General features: G+C 41.2%; 1 protein-coding gene and 1 long non-coding RNA gene across 4 annotated transcripts in view; one reads left to right on the top strand and one right to left on the bottom strand.

The window, feature by feature from the left end:
• Window positions 1–234: 234 nt before the first annotated feature.
• On the top strand, window positions 235–13,064 carry LOC112550757. The gene is made up of 3 exons (XR_003094748.1): window positions 235–689; window positions 802–858; window positions 12,691–13,064. It is a non-coding gene; the product is annotated as an uncharacterized LOC112550757 (long non-coding RNA).
• Window positions 3,815–23,421, bottom strand: part of RBL2 (RB transcriptional corepressor like 2) — a 46,414-nt gene continuing 26,807 nt past the window's right edge. The window contains exons 7-21 of one of the 3 annotated variants that reach the window (XM_006026577.3): window positions 22,056–22,242; window positions 21,185–21,351; window positions 20,301–20,410; window positions 16,779–16,882; window positions 15,233–15,370; window positions 14,397–14,561; window positions 13,337–13,448; window positions 12,181–12,453; window positions 11,520–11,797; window positions 10,779–10,955; window positions 10,606–10,677; window positions 9,223–9,325; window positions 7,824–8,026; window positions 6,923–7,090; window positions 3,815–5,582 (exon numbers count right to left, since the gene is read on the bottom strand). In XM_006026577.3, coding sequence (XP_006026639.3) covers window positions 5,412–5,582; window positions 6,923–7,090; window positions 7,824–8,026; window positions 9,223–9,325; window positions 10,606–10,677; window positions 10,779–10,955; window positions 11,520–11,797; window positions 12,181–12,453; window positions 13,337–13,448; window positions 14,397–14,561; window positions 15,233–15,370; window positions 16,779–16,882; window positions 20,301–20,410; window positions 21,185–21,351; window positions 22,056–22,242 — 2,428 coding nt within the window. In that variant the 3' untranslated portion in view covers window positions 3,815–5,411. The remainder of the gene's footprint in view (window positions 5,583–6,922; window positions 7,091–7,823; window positions 8,027–9,222; window positions 9,326–10,605; window positions 10,678–10,778; window positions 10,956–11,519; window positions 11,798–12,180; window positions 12,454–13,336; window positions 13,449–14,396; window positions 14,562–15,232; window positions 15,371–16,778; window positions 16,883–20,300; window positions 20,411–21,184; window positions 21,352–22,055; window positions 22,243–23,421) is intronic. The other 2 variants (XM_025207525.1, XM_025207526.1) reach the window with 2 other exon arrangements.

Below are 23,421 nucleotides of genomic sequence, written 5' to 3'. Positions count from 1 at the left end.
TCAGCAGGACCTCACTTGAATTGTTGCCTAGAAACCTTCTGTATTTTTTTTTAGGGCCACTGGCTAGGATACACCTTACGTTTGAGTGGTTGGTTTGTTCTCTCTCTCTCTCTCTCAGGATGTACTTAGGAGTGAGTAATTTAGTAAGGAAGCATAGCAGTAGTTTCCAATTCCCAGTTTTAGGTGTGCTGATGTTTGTCAGACTTGGTTTTGGTGTGGATGAATGATGTCAGCTTCTGACTTGTCTTGAATCCAGTTTCTTTATGATCCTTAATGTAAGCAGGATGCAGATGCCTGGCCTGGATTGCTTTTGAGCCCATGCACTAGCCCATATTTAGGCATCTAAACAGTTTTGGATCATGCTTTATGAATCACGTGCCCCAGCTCTGTCCTCCAAGATGGATTTGTTTTTGGGCACTAATGGCAATAGCTTGCTGGCATGCTCATTTGTGCTGAAGCTGCTTTCAGGTGACCTGAATCAAGCTTTTCTTACATGGCTCTTCTCTAAATTGGAAATCTGCCCCAGCTGGGCTTCCTCCCACACAGGAAGGAACTGCAGAAAGGGACTCAATTCTGGCTTTGCCTCCTTTGGAGAGGTTACCTGCTGTCCTTGCAACTGGCATCAGCTCAAGCAGCTCCTTCTCTGTATAAGACTGATAAAACCACTTCCACTTCTTGAGGCAAAAGCAGTAAGTACTTATTCAATTTAGAGGGAAAGATGGTGTGTGGGGGTGGGGAGAAGGGGATATAACAACATAACAAATGAAGTCTCTCTCATTTTTGTATGATCTTGCTCCCTAGTGACTGAAGTGGAGAGAGGGGAGAACAGTTTCTTAGTTATCTCACAAGACTTGGCGGGTATGTATATGTGCCTGTTACCTGTTGCTGAAATTTATTGGTTGAAGGAACAGCTTAATGAGACCTGAATGGGTAGTGTGGCAGAGTTCAGTTGAAGCCTAGGTAATGAAGCAGTTTTGGATTGGATTGTAGCTTCTGCTTTATTGTGTTACAATAACTTTAGCTGGTGTTTGCTGTAGAGGTGCACTTTGAACTTGTGATGAAATTGGGGATATCTGCAGTGCAGAGCAAGCTCATGTTCCACTGACACCTAGCTGTGGAACTGGCAGCAGTGCAACTATTAACACAGCATTGTGCTGCACAGAAAGCAGTTTTGCTCTGGGTAGACTGGCCCAAACTAGTGCATTTATACAGTTAGTTTGGGATCTGTGTTGCACAAAAGAACATGTGTAGGTTAAGAGTACAAAGATGTGAAAATGTATAAAAATAAATAAATAAAAAAAAATTGAGGGGGATAGGGTTCACTACAGAGAAAAAGACTTATGATGTTCAAAATGACCTTGATCATTTGGAGAAATGGTTTAGAACTAACTTGGCTGAAATTCAGTAATGACAAGTGCAAGACTTTGGATTGTGTCCTTATTTAAGTGCACAAATCTAAATTGTGGATTGACCAATCAGTTTGGCTGTAATGCTACAGAAAAGCACTTTTGGGTTAGTGGGCTGCCTGCTGAATGGAGCAATGTACAAGTTTTGGAAAAACAGCAAACTGCAGCAATTGACTCATGTTAGTGCATTGCAGTATGCAGGTCCAGAAATGGGACGCTTCCCCTCTGTTCAATACAAGTGAGGCCTCCTGTCAAGTACTGGGTCTGGTTTGAGCACCACCACCCTTCTGGAAATACTTAAGAGAAATTGGAAAGGATCCAGAGAGCAGCAAAAATGACTGAGTCTAGGAAACCTGGCACCCAAGGAAAGAACTAGAGTTGTTGAGCCTGGAGAAGAGGATTGAGAATGGTGGCTGCATGAAGAGACTGGTAAAGACCTGAATTCACTATCCCATTAGAGCAGACAAAAAGTAACTTGAAATGACAAGAGAAATCTTTAAATTAAGCTATTATCACTAAAAAAGTTATTTCTGTGAGCAATTTAAGCACTAGAACAGATTACCTGGAGAAATTGTAAAATCTCCACCAGCTGTCTTGAGAACAAGTTACAAAAGCATTTAGGCTGGGTTGGTTTAGAGAGGGGTGATCTTGCCCGGGGCAGGGCATTGAACAAGACTTGTTCTTCAACCCTCCCCTCCACCCCAGTTAAATTCCTATATACATTGAGAGACACTAGAAGAGGATGTCTGCATTCAAATATTATCTGTTATTATCTATGCTCAGGCCCCCTCTACACTTTACAGGTATTGTACAATTAGGTTAATTGCACAGTTACTTTAATACCAGCTACATGTGCAAAAAGTAGTTGTCACAATAAAGTTCCAACCAGCTATACCATAAAAATGTGTACTAATGTTGTAGCTGGTTGCTAGCAAGCTTCAATCTGCATATGTAGCAGGGTCTTCCCTGCAGCTGACAGGGCACCCAGCCACAGGGGTACACCTTGCCCAGTGTGAAACCCCCAAGCCCCGGGGATCATGGCTGCTGTGACTTCCGCAAGGCATGGGGTGGGGGTGTGAAACCCCCAACCCACATGGCTCTTGGTCCAGGCTGCACCTCACCCATGTAGCTGGGAGCCCCATCAGCAGAGGGCTCCTAGCTGTGGTAAGCCTGCTTCTTGCCAGCACAGGATTGGGCTCCCCCTGCACCAGCAGTAAGCCACAGCTGTGGATCACGTGTTGGATCCAAATCATACCTTTATCTGCATGTGTACAGGGAGCCTCTATCTATTAAAGCACAGTATTGTTGTGATTATTTATCTTTACAATGCATCTCTAACAAGAAATTCTCAAACACATTTAAGGAAACTTAAGATGCATTTTAAGAATGCATTTGTTTCCTTTCAGATAACCCCAACAGAAGGTATAATAGAAATTTTTTTTTTGATTTTGCATCCACAAAGACATGCAGACTTCAATTTGCTTAGGAGTGATAAGGGTGTTTTATGAAGCTCACCTTTCTACTTAACTTTCTTGAAAGGGTGTTTTTTGTTATGCTTACTGAAAAACTGGTTAACTTAATTCACTGCTTCTGCTATTAGCAGTTACAGCATCAAATGGTGTGGCTTCATGTAGAAACAAAGCACTCTTTTTTTTTTTTTTTTCATGGGAAAAATGGTCTTGCAAGAAGGGCTTGCATGTAAATACAAAAACTTACTTCAGGAGGACATTTCTCCCTCCGCATTCATAACTAGCAAATCTCTGATCCTACAGTATTCCCACTTTGTATTGGTAACTTTTCACTACTGCTGCTCAACACCTGTAGTCAGATGTGAACACTAGGTGCAGACATTGAGAGAGCCTGAGGTGGAATCAATCTAAGTTGCATGGTTTTCTGTAAATGGCATAGTTTAGATCAACAGCAAACACAGCACATTAGCCCTTAGGACAAGGGAGGGGGCAAATCTTTCACCATTTTTAAACCAATCTGTGCCAAACTTCTGTTATGGATATAGACTGGCTTCCTATCGCTTATAGACATTGCACTTTTACTGGTATAACAGACTGAAGTCTGTTAGTTGCTATTTTAGCCTTGTCAAGTAGCAAGTGGCACAGGAATCCTTGTCAGAGTAAGGAAGATGGCATATCAAGTGGGGCTTGCTTTGGCTTTGTTTATATTAAAAAAAAAAAAAAAAAAAAAAAAAAAAAAAAAAAAAAAAATCCTTTCTTGGTCACAGGTGCTGTGTCTTGCATCTTATACCTGCATCAATAGTTGTTCGTCTAAGTAGCACGTCAACAACTTCTGAAGGACATCTTAGTTATTTTAGAACATTGCACCAACTACCAGCATTATAAGAATCCAACACATCTTGGTAAAACAGAGACCAGTCATTAGGTCAAACAAGGATGTACATTCAGATCCATTTAAAATGGTCTTTATTGAAAAATACACTTGTGATATCTTAACGAAGTAGGGTTACAGTATAGTGAAAAAAACTGTCTGACCAATCTCATAAATATATTTTTACAGGAACACTTTCTAGCATTTTTGCGTATACAAGACCAGTGGAAGTTAACCAGTAACTTGCTCATTATTTAAAGTAATTAGACCCTAAAATTTCCCATTCATTTAATGTTATGAACATAAATGACTGCAAGATTGAGCTTGCTTTTTGGCTTTTTGAACATTATGAGGACTCCTGGAAGTGCTACACATTGTGGGCAACATGATGCACAATTCTGCATTTCCATTAATTGTAGGACACATTTAGTATTAATGAAGATTAAACATACCAGCCAGGCTGATATGTTAAAGAGCCTTTCCACCCAAAACTATGTACAAAATTCCTTGTTAGTGGTAAAGGAATTTTTTTTCTGGACATCTTGATTTATTTTTTTTCTTTTTCTTTTTACTGGACTAGCCTAAGCTTCAGAACAACCAACTAAATGATCTTTGACTGCATTTGCAACTTAAGGTGCTACCTCCTTTTGGGTATAAAGAGGTAAGATGGCTGCAAGAGGGAGAGGGGGGAGAACACTAAAATAGTCTTGGCTATTTTAATCTGAAGAATCACCTTGGGTATTTTCAATAATTTTATACAAAGCTTCCTACTACTGCTTACACGCTTGCTTGCTGAAGGGGAGCTGTAGATTGGCTATTTTGAAATAAATACAAAAGTTTGATCATTTAATACAGAAAACATCTTTGTCTCGACCATTTGAAAAATATGTACATTTTTTTTAAAAGTGCAATTGCAAATATACAGCACAACTAACCTGTATTTTTAAAACAAAGCTTCACAGCCCTATAAAAAGTGCCACCCTTTGAACATAAGTTCACATTGCACAGCTAAAACAAAATGCATTAACAATGATGTAGGCCTAAAGTGAAGTGCCCAAACATTAGAGCAAAACCACTTGATTGTTCTTGGAGGCACATAAAACATCCTGAACCTGATTCTCTTCACGGCTTAAAAATACTTACCCTCAAAATCCTTTCCCAGTGAAAGTCCAAACAAGGCACCTTGTCTGTTAACACTGTTGGTGTCTGATGATGCAAGTCAGAGGACACTTTATGACAAAATAGTAGTAAAGCACCAAGAAAAACAGCATATGCAAACTGTCTGCAGCTCTACATCTATGTCCTACTCATAACACAGGAGGTTTTGGTGGGTGTGGCCCTAGAGTTTGGACATCATGTGACTTCATACGGTTGGCCTCCAGAAGAAAAATTGCTTTAACCCACTGGGAGACTGTGCGCAGCAGCAGTTGTCATTCCCATGTAGGCAGTTCAAACGGTCAATGCAGTGGAAGCGGAAAAGGCCTGGAAATGGTAGCATCTTACCTTTTGACAGAAAAATTAGCTGAAAAGATGGTATCATAAAATGGAGATGCACTGAGGATTCCTGAATCAGAGTATTTTGAGGGTATGAAGACTTCTTGGCTAGACAGATTAGCCAGAGAGCAGTGAAGAGAAAGCATCTCTTTCTGGAACAGTAGATTAAACTCAGTGGGAACCTCTATCATTTGCTACATCTTGAAGTCTTCTCAGCAGAGCAGTATGATTTTCCTGACAAATCCGCTTGGCTGGTGATTCAGTACCATCCTCTAAGACAATACCTCTCTTCTTTGTTGGGGTCTCCCCAGTTTTAATCATGCTGTTAATCTCTCTCAGCCTCTGCAATGTAAAGGGAAACGGCAACAGTTGGCATTCATACAAGTGTACAATAATTCTAAAAACAAAGATCTGTCTGTCTCTACCAGTTTGCTATTCACCTGTTCTCTACAGTACTACATGACTTTGTGGAAGCAAGTTTTCAATTCCTGTGGTACTGAATTAGAATCTGTGCTTGTTTATTTGCAAACACACAATCTCTATGAACCTTTTTAACTTCTGTAGCACCACTGATGTTGCCATTTCCACTTCCACTACTTGTACTGTTTACCCAGCTTTCCTAAATTAGCCTGTCTGACACTTTTATGATGGCCTGGTAATGTGGCTACTTTCCTTTTTAAGGGGCTTGTGAAACTGAACTGTCTGTAACACTATCTCTATATCCTCTGTGGCTTACTAATATTTTCAGTACTGTGTGAATAAGGTGAATAGAATATAGTGTTTTATTTTATAGGCATCAGGATACAGCTTTATTCTTCCTATTCTCAGGCACTGTCTTTGTTTGCAGAACATTGGTTTCCTAAGATCACAGGAACATAGGGCTGGAAGGGAGGCCATGTAGTCTAGGCCACTGCTCTTGAAAACGTCTCTTGGTTGCCTGTTCCAATGCCCAAATACCCTCAAAGTAAAAAAATTCCTGCTAACCTCCAGCCTAAATTTTCCCCTGCTGCAGCTCAAGGACATTGCGCCTAGTCCTGTCCCCTTCAGGCACAGAGAAAAGCCCATCTCCATCCTCTCTGTAATCACTTCAGGTATTAAATCACCCCTGTCGTCTTATCCAGAATAAATAACCCCAGCTCTTTCAGTCTTTCCTTGGTAAGTTATGCCTCCCAGAGCCTTAATCACTTTTGTTCCTTTGCACTGGACTCTCCAGTCTGTCCACATCCTTCTTGAAGTATTGGGCCCAAAACTGAACACCTTCCTCCAGATGAGGCCTCACCAGTAGTGAACAAAGAAGAATCACTTCCCCTGATTTCCAAGTGACACTTCTGTTTAATACAATCCAAGATACTGTTGGCATTTTTGGTAACAAGAGCAAACCATTTTAAATAGATGTGAGAGGTATTATTTTCAAAGTCACCTGAGGCACAGGCCCAAGTGCCTAAAGTCCCTATTGAAAATGGAATTTAGGAACAGAGGACATTCTGGATAATTTTACCACAGGATTGTCTCAAACGTTCTCACTTTTGCCTGCAGGCTTGCAAGAACAGTTTAGATGTAAAATATTTTATATAGCTATCTAAGAGCATGCCCAGATCAACAATATTTCCCCTGAGTTACAATGACAACAGTAAGAACACATTTAAAAAAATGCTCTTGGAATATAAAGTACTTATCCTTGCCTTGGATGGGCTACTGCTGAAGTAGTAGAATATCTTCTCTCGTGGAGTAAGTGTGGACTCATTTTTGTGTGGTGAGATATAGATTGAGTGATTCTGAGACAGCTGTATTCTTCGGGGGGAGCCGATTCTTACAAATGGGTAAGGAGAGAGTGGAGGAGCATCATTCTGCTAAGGCAGAAGAAAGACATATCAATCACAGCAAATGGCTTCATTCTGCATATGCACTGAAGTCAAAAGGCAAGGGTTTACTATCAAACAGGTAACTGTTTGTAGTACCCAATTACCCATGATAAGTAAAAACCATACCAGGGCAACTTAAGCCCTGCACAAAGCTAAGGTATCATCACACTGGTCTTACCTTAAGTTACTTTCTGAATGAAAATTGGAGAGCCACTCTATCATGCAGCCTTACACACTAACAACACATACAGATGCTAAAATATTACAAAAATAGAACATTACAGTCTGAATTCCATGGATAGAAATTACTTCAATGAAGAAGAGCATCTTTTCCTTGGATACTATTATAATTAAGATTCACACCTCCTTAAAGTGACAGTATAAACACAAGTGCTTTTTCTGTGCAAGAAAGGGAAGTCAGGATGTCTCTCATTAGCATAAAGCAGGTGTGGGCAATTATTCTGGATGGAGGGCTGCTTACTAAGTTTTGGCAAGTCATCGAGGGTCTCATGACAGGCAGCCAGGGGCAGATGAGTATTAATTTTCTAAATTTTTTAGGGGCCCCACAGGCCAGATAGAATGGCCTGGTGGGCCACATCTGGCCTGTAGGCTCTATTTTGCCCGCCCCTGGCATACAGGAACCCTGACAGAACTGGAGCATTGATGAAACTCGTGCAACAAAAACTTTTATTTCTTAACAAAAGGAATTAAAATAACTTACTGTGGTTGAAGAGTACTTTAGGACAAAGTTTTTAATTTGGTCAATATAGATATTGTTATAGAACTGAATAAGGTCGCCTCTCTCTTCTTCCTCAATGTCACTATTTGCACCTGTGAGCCGGGTAGGAGTAGGGGGTGCGCTGCTTGGCTGTGGGACTGGCAGTGTGCTGCTGGACCTCATGACAGGGCTAGAGTCTCTGCTGGCTGGAGAGGGAAGAGCAACATAACGCCCTTATTTGACTATGGCTACTTAACAGTTCAATTTTGCTTCAGCTTCAGTTACTTTTTAAATTTTAAATTGCATTAAAAATACTTAGTAGTTATTTCAGCTACACAAATGGTAAATCCACAGTTTCACACACAAGACAGATTTTGCTGCCAGTATCCCACCCACAGCCTTTGTGGCAATTGCTCTTCTTTCTGAGTGAGATTCTGCCTGATTTAGATGGAAATTATAACTTCACATATCTGAGGACAAGTGAAGGCTCTGAAATAATGTCTTCATTAAGGACACATACTAAAAAGCTGTTCAAAAGAAATTTAGGTTTGGCGTGTCCTGTTTTATTTCTGAGGCAAGCCAGACTCTTCCCAAGGAGCATTTCCAGCTAAACCTTAGTTCTCTTCTAGAGACTGATAAAGAAGGAAAAATAAAAGCCTGTTGTATTTTCACTCCCACTACTTAAGGTATCCTGCACACAAGCAGGTTTGGTATCAAGTGTGTCCAGAAATGGTTTACTTTATAGAGAAAGCTTCTTTCTGAGGAACAGCATATCTGATACTGGCCAGAGTGCAAGTTAGAAATAAAAGATCATATGCCAGCTAGGTTGGAAGCAGCAATTCTTTCAAAATGTCTCAGTTCTCATGACAGGTGGTCAAGGCCTTTATCCTTGTAGCTATCTTTTAGAGTGAGTTACTGTGCTGACAGCAGGGGTGGTGCCAGCCTCTTCCTGGTGGGGGGGCTGAGGCAGGCTGCAGGCAGGAGCAAGGTGGGTTCAGCTGTGCAAGGCAGGCAGCAGCCTGGGGTGGGTAGCACTGGGAGAGGTAGCTACGGGGGGCTAAGGCAAATTTTGGGGTGGCTATAGCCCCCTCCCCAAAACCTTTTCCCTAACACCCCCCCTGCCTGACACTCAAAGTTTAAGGCAAATCTAACATTAATTTACTTGAAGTTAAAATTTGTGGTACCTGCACAGTTTCCTGCAAGTAAACCTTACTATATATGGTCTATTTTAAAATGTAAAATACTTACAGTTGCCCCAGAATAAAAACCTTTTGCCTACAGGACTATCAGCTATACCTAATGTGATTACTCAAGCGACAAAGTATAAATACTCCTCTTTGAAACTAAGCACCATTTCCTTTCCCCAGTTCTCACATACAAGTCATCATTTGGAATTGCTTACTTTTGTCTTTACTTTTCTCTGTTGGGGAATTCTGTTGACTACTGCTATCGCTGCTTCCGGAACGGCGGCGTCTTCTACCTTTTATCAGCACGCTCCGATATACCTGTAGATGACAGAATGGAAAATAAATTGAAAGAAGGACTGTTAGAGGAGAGCAGCTATGTATTCAAGAGACAAAATGTTTTATGCACCAGTGGGCGTATCTACACAAGACCTTTACTGCTCAGCTAATTAGCCGATGTCTCGGCATCTACATGTGCACCCCTATTAAGTTGAAGTAAACTAATTCGCGGTAGGATAGTAAGTACAAGTACTATCCTGCTGTGGAGTAAAAAACTGCAGCAGAGCTCATGTAGACACTGCTCCAGCTGACTGGGACACGAGGGTGCTTCACTGTGGGGGCTGCCTGCTAGCTAGCCCTGCACTGTGAGCTGGCTGTTCCACAGCATGTTGAGCTGGGAGAAGCAGCCCCAGACTGGCAGCCTACCCCCACAACTCCAGGCTCCAGTTTATTCTTGCACTGTAATTGCAGTGTAGACATGCAAGCTAGTTCCACTTTGCAACTGGCTTAGGGCTTGGACAGATGTTCAATTTCTCCAGGAAGGTTCCTCACTCTCTTAGGAAAAACCACGCATCTACACGTTCAAAATTTTTCTCCGAGTATAAGTGACCATACCTGGGTGCAGGGAAGCATACAAGCATAACGCTCTGTGCCCAGCCTTAGCTATGCTCCAACACACCACAGGGGAGGCGAAAGCCTGAACTACTTACTCTTTTTGACAGACCCTGCCCCACCTTCCCTTTTTCCCACTTTGCTTTTTTTCCCTTTTCACCTTTCTGGCTGAACTTCTGTACAGATCAGTTTTTCTCTTAAGAAAACAAATCTGGGAGAGTTGTCCTGAATGTGTGAACACAGCCTTTGGTGTTGGATTTAAAAAAATAAACAAAACTAACAAGTGGAACAGCACTGAACTACCCTCAGTTTGCATCCATATAGGAGAAAATTTCAGCTATTTTTTTCTTTCTTAAAGAGAAAAGGAGTATAGTGTCAGCATAGGAGTATTGTACCTTTGGTGTTTTTTTTAAGTGAGTGCACACACCAGACTGGAGTAATTTTATTAATCGTATAATGCAGCTAATCAAGAACTCCTTTAAGACTTATGAGTAGGTATGAGTCAGCAACCTGTGTTATAACAAGTTGGTTTCACAGTTTAATTTTGGAACAATAACAGGACACACACGCTATTTTGAATGTTAAATCCTTGTCCAGTGGAGTTTAGATTTGCCATGCCACAAATGGCAGCTTTTAGATCTCTCAGGCTGTGGCAACTGAGAGACTTCATAAGAGGGGGAGAGACTGCACTATTTTGCTCTGAAACTTACATGACTTCTAGCTTGTGGCTGAGTCCTGTAGCAGCGCATGATGTTCTGAAATGATTTATCTTCCTTTGTGACCTAAAGAGATAACGAAGTTTTTTGGGGGGGATAATGCAGCTCTTGCATCCTTCTTATTGTTAAAGTAACGTAAGGTAGTATTTGCTGTTTAATCATGTTACCTTAGCCATGACATAAATGGCACACATCAACAACTGGTCTAAATGCCTGTCTTTCATGAACTCAGGACAGTGCACCAAGGAAAACTCAAAACAGGTCCAGATTTTTTTCCTCAGCTCCTCAGAAATGTCCAGTTTGACACACAGGTCCCGCAGACGAACACTTGCTAAGTGGTATACCTATTGGAAGCCAGAACAAGGTTACTTGTAGCATTGTTTAGGGCAAAGACAATATTGCTGCTTTGATGCAAGAACAAGCTGACTGTAGTTCTCTAAAACTTACTGAATGTTAGTCTTCCTTCTCACTGCACAATTTATAAGCTGCACTAATTTTAGCCAGAAAGAAAACAAGTGTTGTGTGGCTTGCCTTACTTATTTTTTTAAAGCCACGCCAATAGTATGTAGAAAACAAAACACCATTTTGAAAGACTTTTTTTTTCCCTCTTGCCATTGTGAGGTCACAACTTTTTCCTTTCCCCACTCATAATAACTAACATATTTAAGCCAATGCAAAAAAATGCTGTGGGTTAAGTATCCATAATGTCATCAGCTCTCACAGGAAACAAGTACTCTGAACTACAGACATGACAGGTAAGTAAATGTTTTAAAAAATTTATATTTTAATATGAAATATAAAATATAGTCTGCTACTAAACTAAACACTTAAGAACAGTTCTGAGAGCACTGTATGTTTAACAAAACTCTATTGGCACTTAGACGACAACTTTTCATAGTGGAGGGTACCTTTCTAAAGAAGAGAGACAACGATCCAGTCTTCCTGGGTCTAATTCCACTGCTGGTTGTAAACTGCTGGTTCTGTCTTTGCTCACCAGGAGAAGCAATCTGTTGAACTGAAACTTGGCCTGGTAACTGCAAGGCTGTCCCAGACACCTGGGTATTAAGGGTACCAGCAAGGGTCTGAGCACTGAGAGGCTGGATGGAACCAGACACAGCCTGAGCCTGGCTACCTACATTCACCTGAACTGGGAAGAAAGTTATTCCTCCATTTTCATTGGCAATGCCTGTAATGGGGGGAAAAATACAGTAAAATGTCTTAAAGAATTGCAGTCAGGTTTTCTGAGCAATACTGAAATGCACTTTTAGAATATTAGTACAAGTACCAGAAAACTATTAGTGTTCAAGCAAAAACCCTTTGGGAGCTGGCTACTGCTTGCAACTTTCCCTCCTCATTTTAGGAGTTATGAGGGAGAAGAGGCTAATTAAACCAATTATTTCCATAAATAAGCACTGGAAGGTAGTGTCATTCTTGTTTCTCTATTTGATATGTAAGGGTAGATAAACAACACCTACATCAATATCAAATTATATAGATAGTGGTTTTATGATGTAACTGTCAAATCCGCCTGATTCTGCACAGTACAATCTCCCAAAGTCTCCCACTTACCTTGTACGGGTATTGTAACAGTTTGCCCATTATTGGCTGTTACAGTAGCAGTTGCCACTGTAACCAATGTCTGTCCAGGCACTGGAGTCACTGACATGGTTTCAGGTGTCACATTCTGCACTGGCACAGTATTCACCACAGGTTGCTGAGAAACTCTTACAGGGGTTCCACTGTCAGAGGTATTATCACCATCAACAAACAGTCTTCTCCTAGTAGGGTTGGCAGTAGGGGAACTGTATCTGTCATACAATGTGGTAGGAGAAGAGGAAAGACCTGAGGAGAGGCAGGGGAGGAAAAGCCCAACATTTAACACATAACTTACTGCTTAGTAATGCTGAAGCCGTTATGGTTATGTGTTATAAAAAACCATCTATCTACATAAAAACAAAATGTTGGAAACAGCTTTACCAATATTTATATGCATTCTCTGGAGTCAAATTTCTGGCTTAGAGGTATTTATGAACATCGCCTACTTATACTTCCTTCTCAAATGCTATGTTTTTATTGCAGGACTATGACAGGAACCTTGTCCAAGTAAAGCTGATCTGGCTATGTTAAAACACACTTCACTGGAGAAACTTGGAACGCCTTACTTTGTTAAAGATATCTGTCCCATGCAGCTGTGTGCCTACAAAAAATTATATGAGGCTGCCATTTCAGTGTGGTGATAAAGCAAACGGCTTAGGTTATGTGGGGATTATTAACAAGTGTCTTGAGTAAGCAATATTAAAAAAAGCTTGCTTCCTTCTTGCAATTATCTTACTAATATTTCCCATTGCTCATATTTCAAGATTTCTTAGTTGTTGAACTACTTAAGGTTATTAATACCCACTGCCATATAGCTCACTTGACATAATAGCAGAATGGGGCAGCTGAATTTATTAACCAACATAATCAATGTTTTGCTGTAATACATGGATTGCCATGATAATTTACAAGTAAACTCCTTTGTACTAGGTAATATAATGAAATAAATTATTCAAATAAAAATTGTAAATACTCCTAGTGCAATTTGCTTGTTTGCATCTACATTTCGACTCCACAGGTATTCAGTTACATCTTTCTGCAACTAGTCAATAGCCTGTCTAATAATTGCATGCAACTCAGTGCAAACTTTATTTTTACAGCAGACACGTGTTTATGTTTAAGATCTCACCTTTCCCAAGTCCTGCAGTTTCAGCACGAACTTCATTTATCCTTCTTGGTGTCAAAGGAGAGCCTATCACACTGTTCCCATTAGACCTTTCAAAATATTGAGGTGGCATTACCTGAAATGGTAACTTTAATTAGTAGGTTCTATAATGTGTCTTACCATAGATTAAACAAATATGCTTTAATTCATTTTATTACTTATCTAATGATCCTTCTCATTTCTATTTCTGTTCAGAAGCTCATGCACCCTGAAATTAGGTGCTTGAGTCTAATTTATCATTATTTCCAATTCCAAAGAATAAGATTTTGGAGAAGGGAAATAACCAAGAAAAGCAAGGGGGAGAGAGAAAAACTAGCTTAATCAAATTAAATGGTAAAAACACCCAGCAGGGTCAACTAGGCCAGGATTTTATCTCAGCACAGAATTTTGGGAGACAGATAGTACCTTCTGAATAGGTGCTGCACAAAAAAATAACACTCCACAATAGCCTCTCTTACAATGAGAACAGGTCTTACAATCCTTGGAACAGAACGTAGGAATATTACCTTGTACAGTACAGTTGCGTCATACGCACATTTAACTTGCGCGAATTCAACTATATGCAGGGTGGGGGGGCGGGGCTTGAGTTTGCGGTAGCGGCCGGAGGGTTTGGCAGGGGGCAGCTCCAAGCACGGCTCCATGGTGGCGGCGGGAGGTTTTGGAGGCAGAGGCAGTCACCGCTAGTCAAATCGCTGGCGATTTGACTATATGTGATTTTCGCCTTACGCGCTGACCTCAGAACCTAACCCCTGCATAAGATGCGACATGCCTGTATTTGAAGTATTATCAAATGTTCCAAAATACGTATCTCTGGTATCCATTCTAATCAAGACATAGCCTCAATTCCATTATTTTTAACACTTCAGGAAATAATCGCTCAACTTCACTTTAGGCAATTTGGACAGGTAAAGTCTCAATGCCTAAAGTGCTCCTGGATTGCTATCTGAACTGGAGGAGGCTCCAGCTGAGTTAAAAATGTTACATAACTATAAGCATATAACACCTTAGCATAGTAAGTTCTCACCTCCTCACAAGTAGGAACGCTATTTTCGTTATCTCGGATTCTGTCCCACAATGGGGATTCAGATTTCCATGCCATGCTTTCCAAGATTTGCTCTTCAATGTGATTAAGGTGTTTTACCACCTCTCGGCAAAGACCATCTTCTGCTCTGATAAACACCTCTATTACCTGTGAAATGGATAAACATGAAGCTAACAAATTATCAGGTGCATGAACAACACATTGAGATGAGCATACAATTAGTTTTTTCCCTTTCAACTGGATTTATAATTGAATAAACTTCACTGTCACACATTCATCCTGACAGAAAACGGTCTTAGTCTAAACCAGAAAAGACTTAAGATCAATGCTACCACATACGTAAGCATTGGCGCAATTCCCCATATCTATATAGAAAATTTCACCCTATGTTAATCAACTGTGTATTACAACTTCGTCAGAGGACCGTGTTTACTTTAAGTGTTTATTGACAAAGTTGGCAGGTCAAGCTATGAAGCTGAAAGTGATCATTATCCCACGATGATACTGTAGTCTACTACCAGTATTTCTTAACTAAGTAATTTGGACACTGCTATGCACTATACTGTTAGAAGTACATAATTTGAAAATAATGCTGGCATTTGCACACCCAACTGCTTGGGATAGGAGACAAAATAATTTGATTTTTCAAGCTTAAACTTCAGAAAACAACAGTCATCTCTTAGAAGTTTTTTTAACTCTAAAATTTATAAATCATCAAATGTTCAACTGAGAAAAAAGTCATGTTGCATATAGAAAAAAGACAATTTATCTAGTGAAAGTAGATTTTGCACGATCATTTTTAGCAATTTCACATTTACCTTATAAAAGTGATAAACAGGCACATCAAACATTTCAGTGATGAATGGGAAATTTCCAGGTGGCTTGTATGAAAAAGTTATTATCTCAAGGCAACATGCTAAGAGAGATCTGTGAAATACATCCTGCTCCAGTATTGCCTACAATACAAATATTTAAAAAAACCTTTTAGAATAGTTTAGAAAATGTACATATATCAGCCTTTCTTTAAATCTGAAACATTTCATGCATCACACTTTTTAAAAAACCCTAAATCAACAACAAGTGTCTGACTACCTATTCTCACATGGATTTACAAGCTTTAGGTACAGTAGATCTCAACTATTTAGACTCCAGACACTGCACAGAAAATACTAGCCATTAAGTTTTCATTTGCTTTTCAACTACGGAAAAATAGAGCAGTTTTTCTGTTTCAAAGAATGCAAAAAGACCACAACAGGGCAGAATATTACTAACACCACAGATTCTTATTTGAAGATCAAATCTCTGCATGTATCTTGTGAATCATATTTACACACCTAACAGTGCATGGCATCTCAGGGCACCTTTGAAAGTATTTTTAGACACCCCAGAGTGATGTGACATTCTGGTTGAGAATCATTGAGCTACAAAATACGTTATATTCTGCGTTTGTATCATTAACAAAATCATCATTCCCATTCTGCTTAAGGAACTTTTCCTAGAAGTAATGAGGCAAAACCGAATCCAGATTGATTTTCAGATTCCAGGACAACCATGTATGTAATGCCAGTTAGAAATATTAGAGCCACACACAACAGATTTCATTGTGGAATTATCCTCCAAAGTTGTCATTTTTATGGAGTCAGTTTTCACACTGTGACAGAGTCCTGCCCTCATTTTCAGTGGTTCAGTAGCATTTGTTACCTAGGGTGTCGACAGAAGTGCAGCTCCCTGCTGTAACTCAGAAACATTTCTGCAAAGCATTCTGAGTTACAGCGTTACCCCAGACCAAACAGAAGTTCACTGTTGGTTCCAGGGGGGTGGGGAGTCTAGGTGCAGGCTGGGAGCCTGTAGCCAGGATCCCATAGCAACAGCCTTGCCTCTGCCAGTGCCTGCTGTTTTCAGAATGGGAGTGGGGAAAGGCAGTGGAGGGATCTCGGTCTTGTGGCTCCTTGGCTGGTGCTGAAGAGCGGGGTGGGTGAATTGGAGCGCCTCCACCTCAGCGGGGCTCCAATACCCCCACCCCACTCTCAGGGTGGGGCTGAAAAACTCCCGGACTCAACTCCCTCTGCTCCCTTTCCCCACCTCCTATTCTAAAAACAGTGACAGGCTGGGAGCTCTGCAGACACAAGTGACAAAAGACTCTACATTTTGTAACATCTTTATCTGATCCCAAGGATCTGATTTTCACCCAATCAGCCATTTCTGAAGCCATGTACTTGTTTTTGGTCACAACTATAAACTGCTTCTTATGGCCAGAGCAGACAAAAATTGTCACTTCTATCAGTACCTATAGTGCAACTCATTGATGCTTTTTGAAAGGAAGTTTAAAAGTAAACGGTTGGACCAATAATCAGTTTTCCTTACAGATAAGTCGGTGTCTCCTAATCTTCTCCTCTCTTGCTCTAAAACAGATTCCAATACCTTGTAGTAAAGAACCTCAGCAAGACGGAAGTACTTGTTAGCAACATCTGTGGAAATTTTAAAGAGAAAGGCATAATAAAAAAGGTTTAAAAAAACGAATTGTACTTTTTTTTAAATCTGTTTTACAGTTTCGATCTGCTGTTGTCCTTGTACTGACATTCTAACTAATGCAAGATCAGTTATCCTGAGCTGAACTCAGTGCTGCTGTGGCCAAACTGCCCTGAGTCCCTAAGTTATAGTGTGAAGCCAGCCTGGGTATCTCAACACTACAATCACTTCTGACTTTTGTCTAGTTATATCTTTAACAAGGAATCAGGAACTCCTGGACGAATTTTCCTACTGAAGCAAGAGGGGCACAAAAATGGACTACACCACTGGAACTGGATTAGAGACAAGACACCAGTGCTGACAATTACTCTTAATATTGCAAGAACTGATAGAACAGACACCTTCAGGTGAATTTTACTACCAGAAGATAAGATAAGTCTACGTTATAATGACTTCCGCATTTCTACTGGGTACAGCAGATAAAACAGAAACAGCAACTCTACTGAGATGCATAAGATTTGAGACAGGTTGGAAGCAGAAATCCTTTTACAGCAGGGGTGGGCAGTTATTTAGGCTGGAGGGTTGCTTAACTACTTTTGGTGAGCTGTTGAGGGCCATAAGGTAGCCCAGCCCTTTGACAGGTGCCCCACCCCCTGGTTGCCATCTTGGGACCGGAATTCCCATCTCTAACCCCTGACCTTTGCCACCAGATGTCCCCTCCCCTTATCCCTGGAAGTACTCCTTTTGCCATCTGGGAACCAGATTAAAAAAACAAACCATATATTAAAAAAACAAACATCTATTATAACGTATTTTGTAGAGGTGCACCGATACATCGATCCAGTATCAGATCGGTACCGATATAAAGAAAACAGGCTGTATGCCTGATGGGGCCGATAATTTGGCCAATAAATGCCTGTGCTGCGCACAGCCACAACACATCACTCAGGCAGTGAGGAGCACAGCCAGCAGCTGGTAAGTCCAGTGTGGTAGAAGGGGAGGAGTGAGGGAAGGAGCGTGGGAGGGCAAATCAGTGCCCTGCGTGGTGAGGGAGGGGGCAGGTGTTGCTCAGGTGTGGGGGGGAAGGGAGGCAGAGCCACAGATCGTGGTGGGGGAAGCAGCTCCTGCCACTGCTTGCTCCCCAGGAGGGCACAGGGGGGGCGTGTGCCCCCCTGATCTGTATGGGGCAAGAGCTCTTCTTGGCAGGAGCTGGGCTCAGAGCAGGCGCTGGCAGTGCTGGGAGGATGCTGCATCTACCCCACATTTTGATGCCACCACCACCAGTCACCTGGTGCATGGGTGGAGGCAGGGTGTTGAGCTGGGGCTGTGCCAAGCAGCTGGTAGTAGCTGCGCTGGGAGTGGAGTGGTGGCGAAATTTGGGGTGGATGCAGTATCCTCCTAGCACGGTTGGTGCCTGCTCCGAGCCCAGCCCCCCCCAAGAAGAGCCCTGTGCAGCACACCCTGATCCAGGGGGGCACATGCCCCCCTGTGCCCTCCCAGGATGCAAAAAGCGACAGGAGCTCCACCCCCCACCCCCTGCCTGGGCAGCACCTGTACCTGCCCCCTCCCTCACTGCAGGGGGCACTGATCTGCCCCCCACCCGCACACCCTTCCCTCCCCGTTCCCCTTCCACTACACCAGGCTTACCAGCTGGAAGCAGCTGTATCAGAAATCTGATCATATCAGCCGATACGCCTCCTTAAATATCAGCTAGCGGTATCAACCCCAAAAATCTCTAATCAGTGCACCCCTAATATTTAAAAAAATTTATGTCCTGATTTATGTTTTGTTTGCATAGTGTATATAAAGGTGATTGCATAACAGCTGAAAATAAAGTCTTACTCTTGTACATAGTGTGTGGGGGAGTGTGTGGGGTGTGATGGAGGGGTGGATGTGTGTGTCGGGGTGCATGTGTGGGTTGGTGTGGCGTTTGTGAGGGAGGGAGGGTATGGTGGAGTGTGTGTGCACCTCCGTCACACCGCCCCACCTCCACAGCACATAGCACCTGCTGCCAGTGGCAAAAGCAGCAGGCCCTTGGCATGCTCATGGCACGCAGGAGGCAGAGCTCCTCAGCAGTGTGCAGCTCTGGCTGAGTCCTGAGAGCTGCATGTGGCAGCACAGAACCGGCCTGACCCAATGGCCCATGGTTCCCTGCTGCAGTGCCAGGAGCCATGGGGAATCATGCACCATTGGCTGGGCTGGCTCCATGCCCCCACGTGAGGCTTGCAACACTCCAGTGGGGAGCCACACAAGGAGGTACAGAGTCAGCCTGGCCCAATGGCACGTGGCCCCCGGTCTGGTGGTGCGCGGCTCCCATCTATAGTGCCTTGAGCCCCAAGTACTGGCACAGAGCCAACCCAGCCCAGCCTGATACTGAGAGAGCTGGATAAAATGGCGTGGCAGGCCGTATTTGGCCCGTCTCTGTTTTAGTGTGCCAGGATATATTTGCTACATGGATGTCTAACAGATGTCCCATATATGTCCGTCCCCCAGCCCGTAGTCTCCCACCATAAGTGAACAGACATCATCTGCAAAAAGGCAGCACAGATTGTTACTACCTTCATTGGTGCTACAAAATTTACGCACCTGTATTTCAACAAAGGGTTATGAAGTCTATTCACTCGGCTTTTGTGCCACCATAACAATTTTTATCGTGGTACAAAGTCAACATCTGTTTGCAGCCATAATGTCCCACAAAAGGAGGGGGAGCTCCTAGCTTCCCTTTCCACATGGTTCTCTGTCTTTCCTATGTGAAAATTTCTCAAGGGGATCCAATTTACAGTTTTGCTAATAACCACCTATGTGCCAAAGTGCTTGCAAGCTTCAAATAATATTTCCAACAGCACTGTATTTACTCTGTACACTGGATTTACTAAGACTAGGTCTCCCCCACAATCAACATGGTTTATCTTAGGTTTAGGTAAATATGATAATATTTCCCTTTTTACTGATAGTTGTCATACATGTTATAACACTGCAGAATGAGAATATTTAAGAAAACAGTCAGATGATTGATTTCATTAAAGCGTATTAAAGAGTGCTCCCTCCTCCAGAACCACAGTGTACTGGGAAGATAGGTCAGGTATTCCATCTGGTAGGAGTGTGGAATCACCTACATCATTTTTCTGCAGCACCTTTTCTTTCCCCCGCCATGGTACTGGTCTCCCTGCAGAGTACTAATGACCTGACACTGCTTCGTTAATGAAGTCCTAAAAGGAGGTAAAAGTTTCAAGCTTCTGAGGAACGTCATGAGCCAATGGAGAAGACATCAAAAGGGAGAGAAGTCACAGAAAGGATATCTTGTGCACAGCATAGCCAGAAATCTTAATTTTTTTTAACCAAAAATGAAAATTTGTTTTTGAAATGTTATAAATGACATTCAAGACAACAAAGTGACCTTCTTAAATGACATCTCACCTTTGGAAAAGTTACTAAATTCTCCCTCAGACTGTATGCACTGACAATATATGTCATACATTTCTTTCACTCTGTCTGCAATAGATTGAGTAGGATCCCTGGAACACGCCCTAGCAAAATAAAATAAAATAAATGTTTTCAAAATGCTTTCCAAAGCAGCTAAGACAGATGGAGAAGATACAGCTTCATAAGTCTCTTTATAAATCCACAGTTTAGTGCAATAATAAAAAAACAAACAACCCCCCCATGATGCTTCAGGACTTCAATCCTATAAAATACTAACACATGTAAGTAACTAACTTGATGCACTATAATTAGCTGCAACAGGACTCCTGGCCTTGTGTGCAGTATATGCACACTTGGCAGACCCACAACTTAACATTTTTTCAAACTTTATTTTAAAAGGCTTAAGAAATGTATTATATTGGTGCAACAGTATGACTGGCTAACAGGTTATAAAAACAGAAATGCAAATGGCACATCATATCAAATAACCTTCTGATGTGTGCATTGACTTTAACTTTTTTAAATTTAAAGTATTGTTTTTTTAAAATTAAGAGGTGGGGGGGGGGGGGGGGGGCTTAAATGCATGTTTCTTACTATTTTACTGTTTTAGTGGTCCTGAACCTCGAAATGTTTAATTATATGAATAATACCTTCTCATGTATGCCTACTGAGTCCTCCAGGACAAATGTGGATAAACTTACAGGACTGGATCTCTACAATTTTAAATCTTTAAATAGGATTTTTAATCCACCCTACAGCTACCTGTCAGGCACTTTTAACAACTTAATAGGTTTTACCCATGTAGTGGGAATAAAACATATTTCTCTATTTAAAAAAAATACATATTATTTGGTCATTAAGGAAATGATCATACTTACCTGAGAATTTGTTCCAGGTTCTCACTTGGGGCATTTTTCAGTCCTGTCAGCATTGTATGAAGACGGCTCAAACTATATGTTGCTATGGAAACAGGGGTCACATAGGGGTTGCTCTCTCTAATATATCTGCGCCCAGTTAGTGGGGTTGTAATTCTAAGTGATTTAGACTAGAAACAAAAAGTAATTCAAAATTACATATCACGCAAGTTGAAAAATTCAGTTTAACTAAAGAATCATGAAACCATAGTTCGTTTCTTATCCAGTGCTTCATCATTCACTAGTAACCTCCAAGAAAATAACTCTAGAGAGAATGTCTTACAGCTATGGAAATAAAGATCAACACTTTGTTTTCTAAAGTATCTGAAGTGAATGTGAAACAGATTCTACTGCTGACCCTCATGAAGCAGGAATCCAACTAGATCTCAGCCATAAAATCTATTTTTTGAGCGTAGCATGATGTCCTGCTGCGGAGGGCTAATGTCAAAGGGCAGAGACCCTAAAGTACCTCTACTCCCCAACTGAACCGTTTCAGAATTCAACATGGGTGAGATTTTTTCCCTTTATTAGCTCTTGCTTTCAACATGATCCGTATTTAATAAATCTAAAATATATATATTTGCTTATACTCCATTCTTCCCACTACATTTTAGGTTAGGCTGGCTGGTCAGTTACCAAAATAAGAAAACATATGCAGGAAGAAAACAGAGACGACACTGAGGATCACACTGAGACTGTAAAGCCCCCCCTCCAAGAGCTCACTACCAAAGCAAAGAGCAGTCAGACTCAGCTGTTTTTAGACAGGGGCTTATCAAATCCAGTTTAAAAAACAAGGATAAAAAGAAACATGACACATAGACAATTCCTCACTCACTCTGTCAAAATGCTCCTGCAGATTATACTTCATTTGTACTCTCTCTGCGGTTTCCACTCCTGAAGGTGTGTTTAGGCACCTCCTGAGGGTTCCAATTTCCTCATCTGCATCTTCTCCAAGAAATATTCGTTCGTCCAAATTTCCTACTGACAAAACATACTCCTCATAGGCCTTATTGATGGCTTTGCTATGAAAAAAGAGAACGAAAGGATCAGATACTAAAACTAAAAGCTTTATAAAGCTCTGCAACAAAAGACAGCTTTGCTGTTTTATTCTCTTACTGTACTGTAAAGAAATGTTAAAATCCCATTTAAATATCTCATGTAATTTCTAGATTTATAATATCCTAAATACAATCATAGCAAAGTGAGATAATGTTATTTTCCTTTTAATATGACTGGTGATTATGCCAGTTGGCAAAAGCCAGAAAGTCAACTGAGACCATATTAGATTAAAAGATTTGCCTTATCTCCACCCATTTTTCACATTAGTGAGAAATTCTCCAGCCCCTAAAAATAGGATCCCTCTAATACTAAACCAAGAAGTGATTTTTGCTTCTGGGCACACGTGCCACCACTAAGCTATCAAAACCCATCAGTATGTTTAAGCACATTGTTCCCCAATTAGAAGAACACCCCCCCCCCCCAACAGCTGTTCACTAAAACATTAGGTACCTATGCTAAAGTGAGTAAGAATTTATTAAATTTTAATGTGGAATGACAGAAGTCTATAGTAACAAGGTCAGAGTCATAAAACAGTATCTTTTTGTTGCTTGAGAAACAAAATGAGCAGAACTTGTCACTGCTTTTATATGGAGTGGTTGGAAAGGCAAAATATAATGTCTGGTCTACTCACAAACTGGGCACATTAGGCTACCCGAGGATCTCTCTTTGTAAGGGAAATCTCTGGGTACCAATGACTTGGGAGCCATGTGTCATCATCTCACTGTGAACCTCTGATAGTTCAAGCTCTGCTTTACATCAACGACTCCAAATTGTTTCAATGACACAAAAGGCAACAAAAACAGATGAACAGAGTAGAACAGCTCAGAATCTGTGTGTTCATCTTCAGAATGCTTAATGAGTCACTTCTAAAAAAAATTAAAGAATGCTAGGACATTAACTCACACAAACATATGGCCATAAAGCTTCATCTTTTGTTGAGTGGTCCACTAAAGGGTATGGGTATACTCTCCACAGGTACCAAATACACTCCTTTAAGAGTTAAAGAAACCTTTCCAATTGGTTCGTAAAACTAAAAAAACCCCATAAATTCAGGATTCCAAAGCAGGTACTTAAACTGATCTGACTGCTCAGTGGTGCACAAAAGCCAAAAAAACAAGGCTAATCCAATTCTTTTAAAATTT

The sequence above is a fragment of the Alligator sinensis genome, unplaced genomic scaffold (genome assembly GCF_000455745.1).
Source record: "Alligator sinensis unplaced genomic scaffold, ASM45574v1 scaffold173_5, whole genome shotgun sequence".
Taxonomy (NCBI): domain Eukaryota; kingdom Metazoa; phylum Chordata; order Crocodylia; family Alligatoridae; genus Alligator; species Alligator sinensis.
This window is presented reverse-complemented; position numbering and strand designations above follow the sequence as displayed.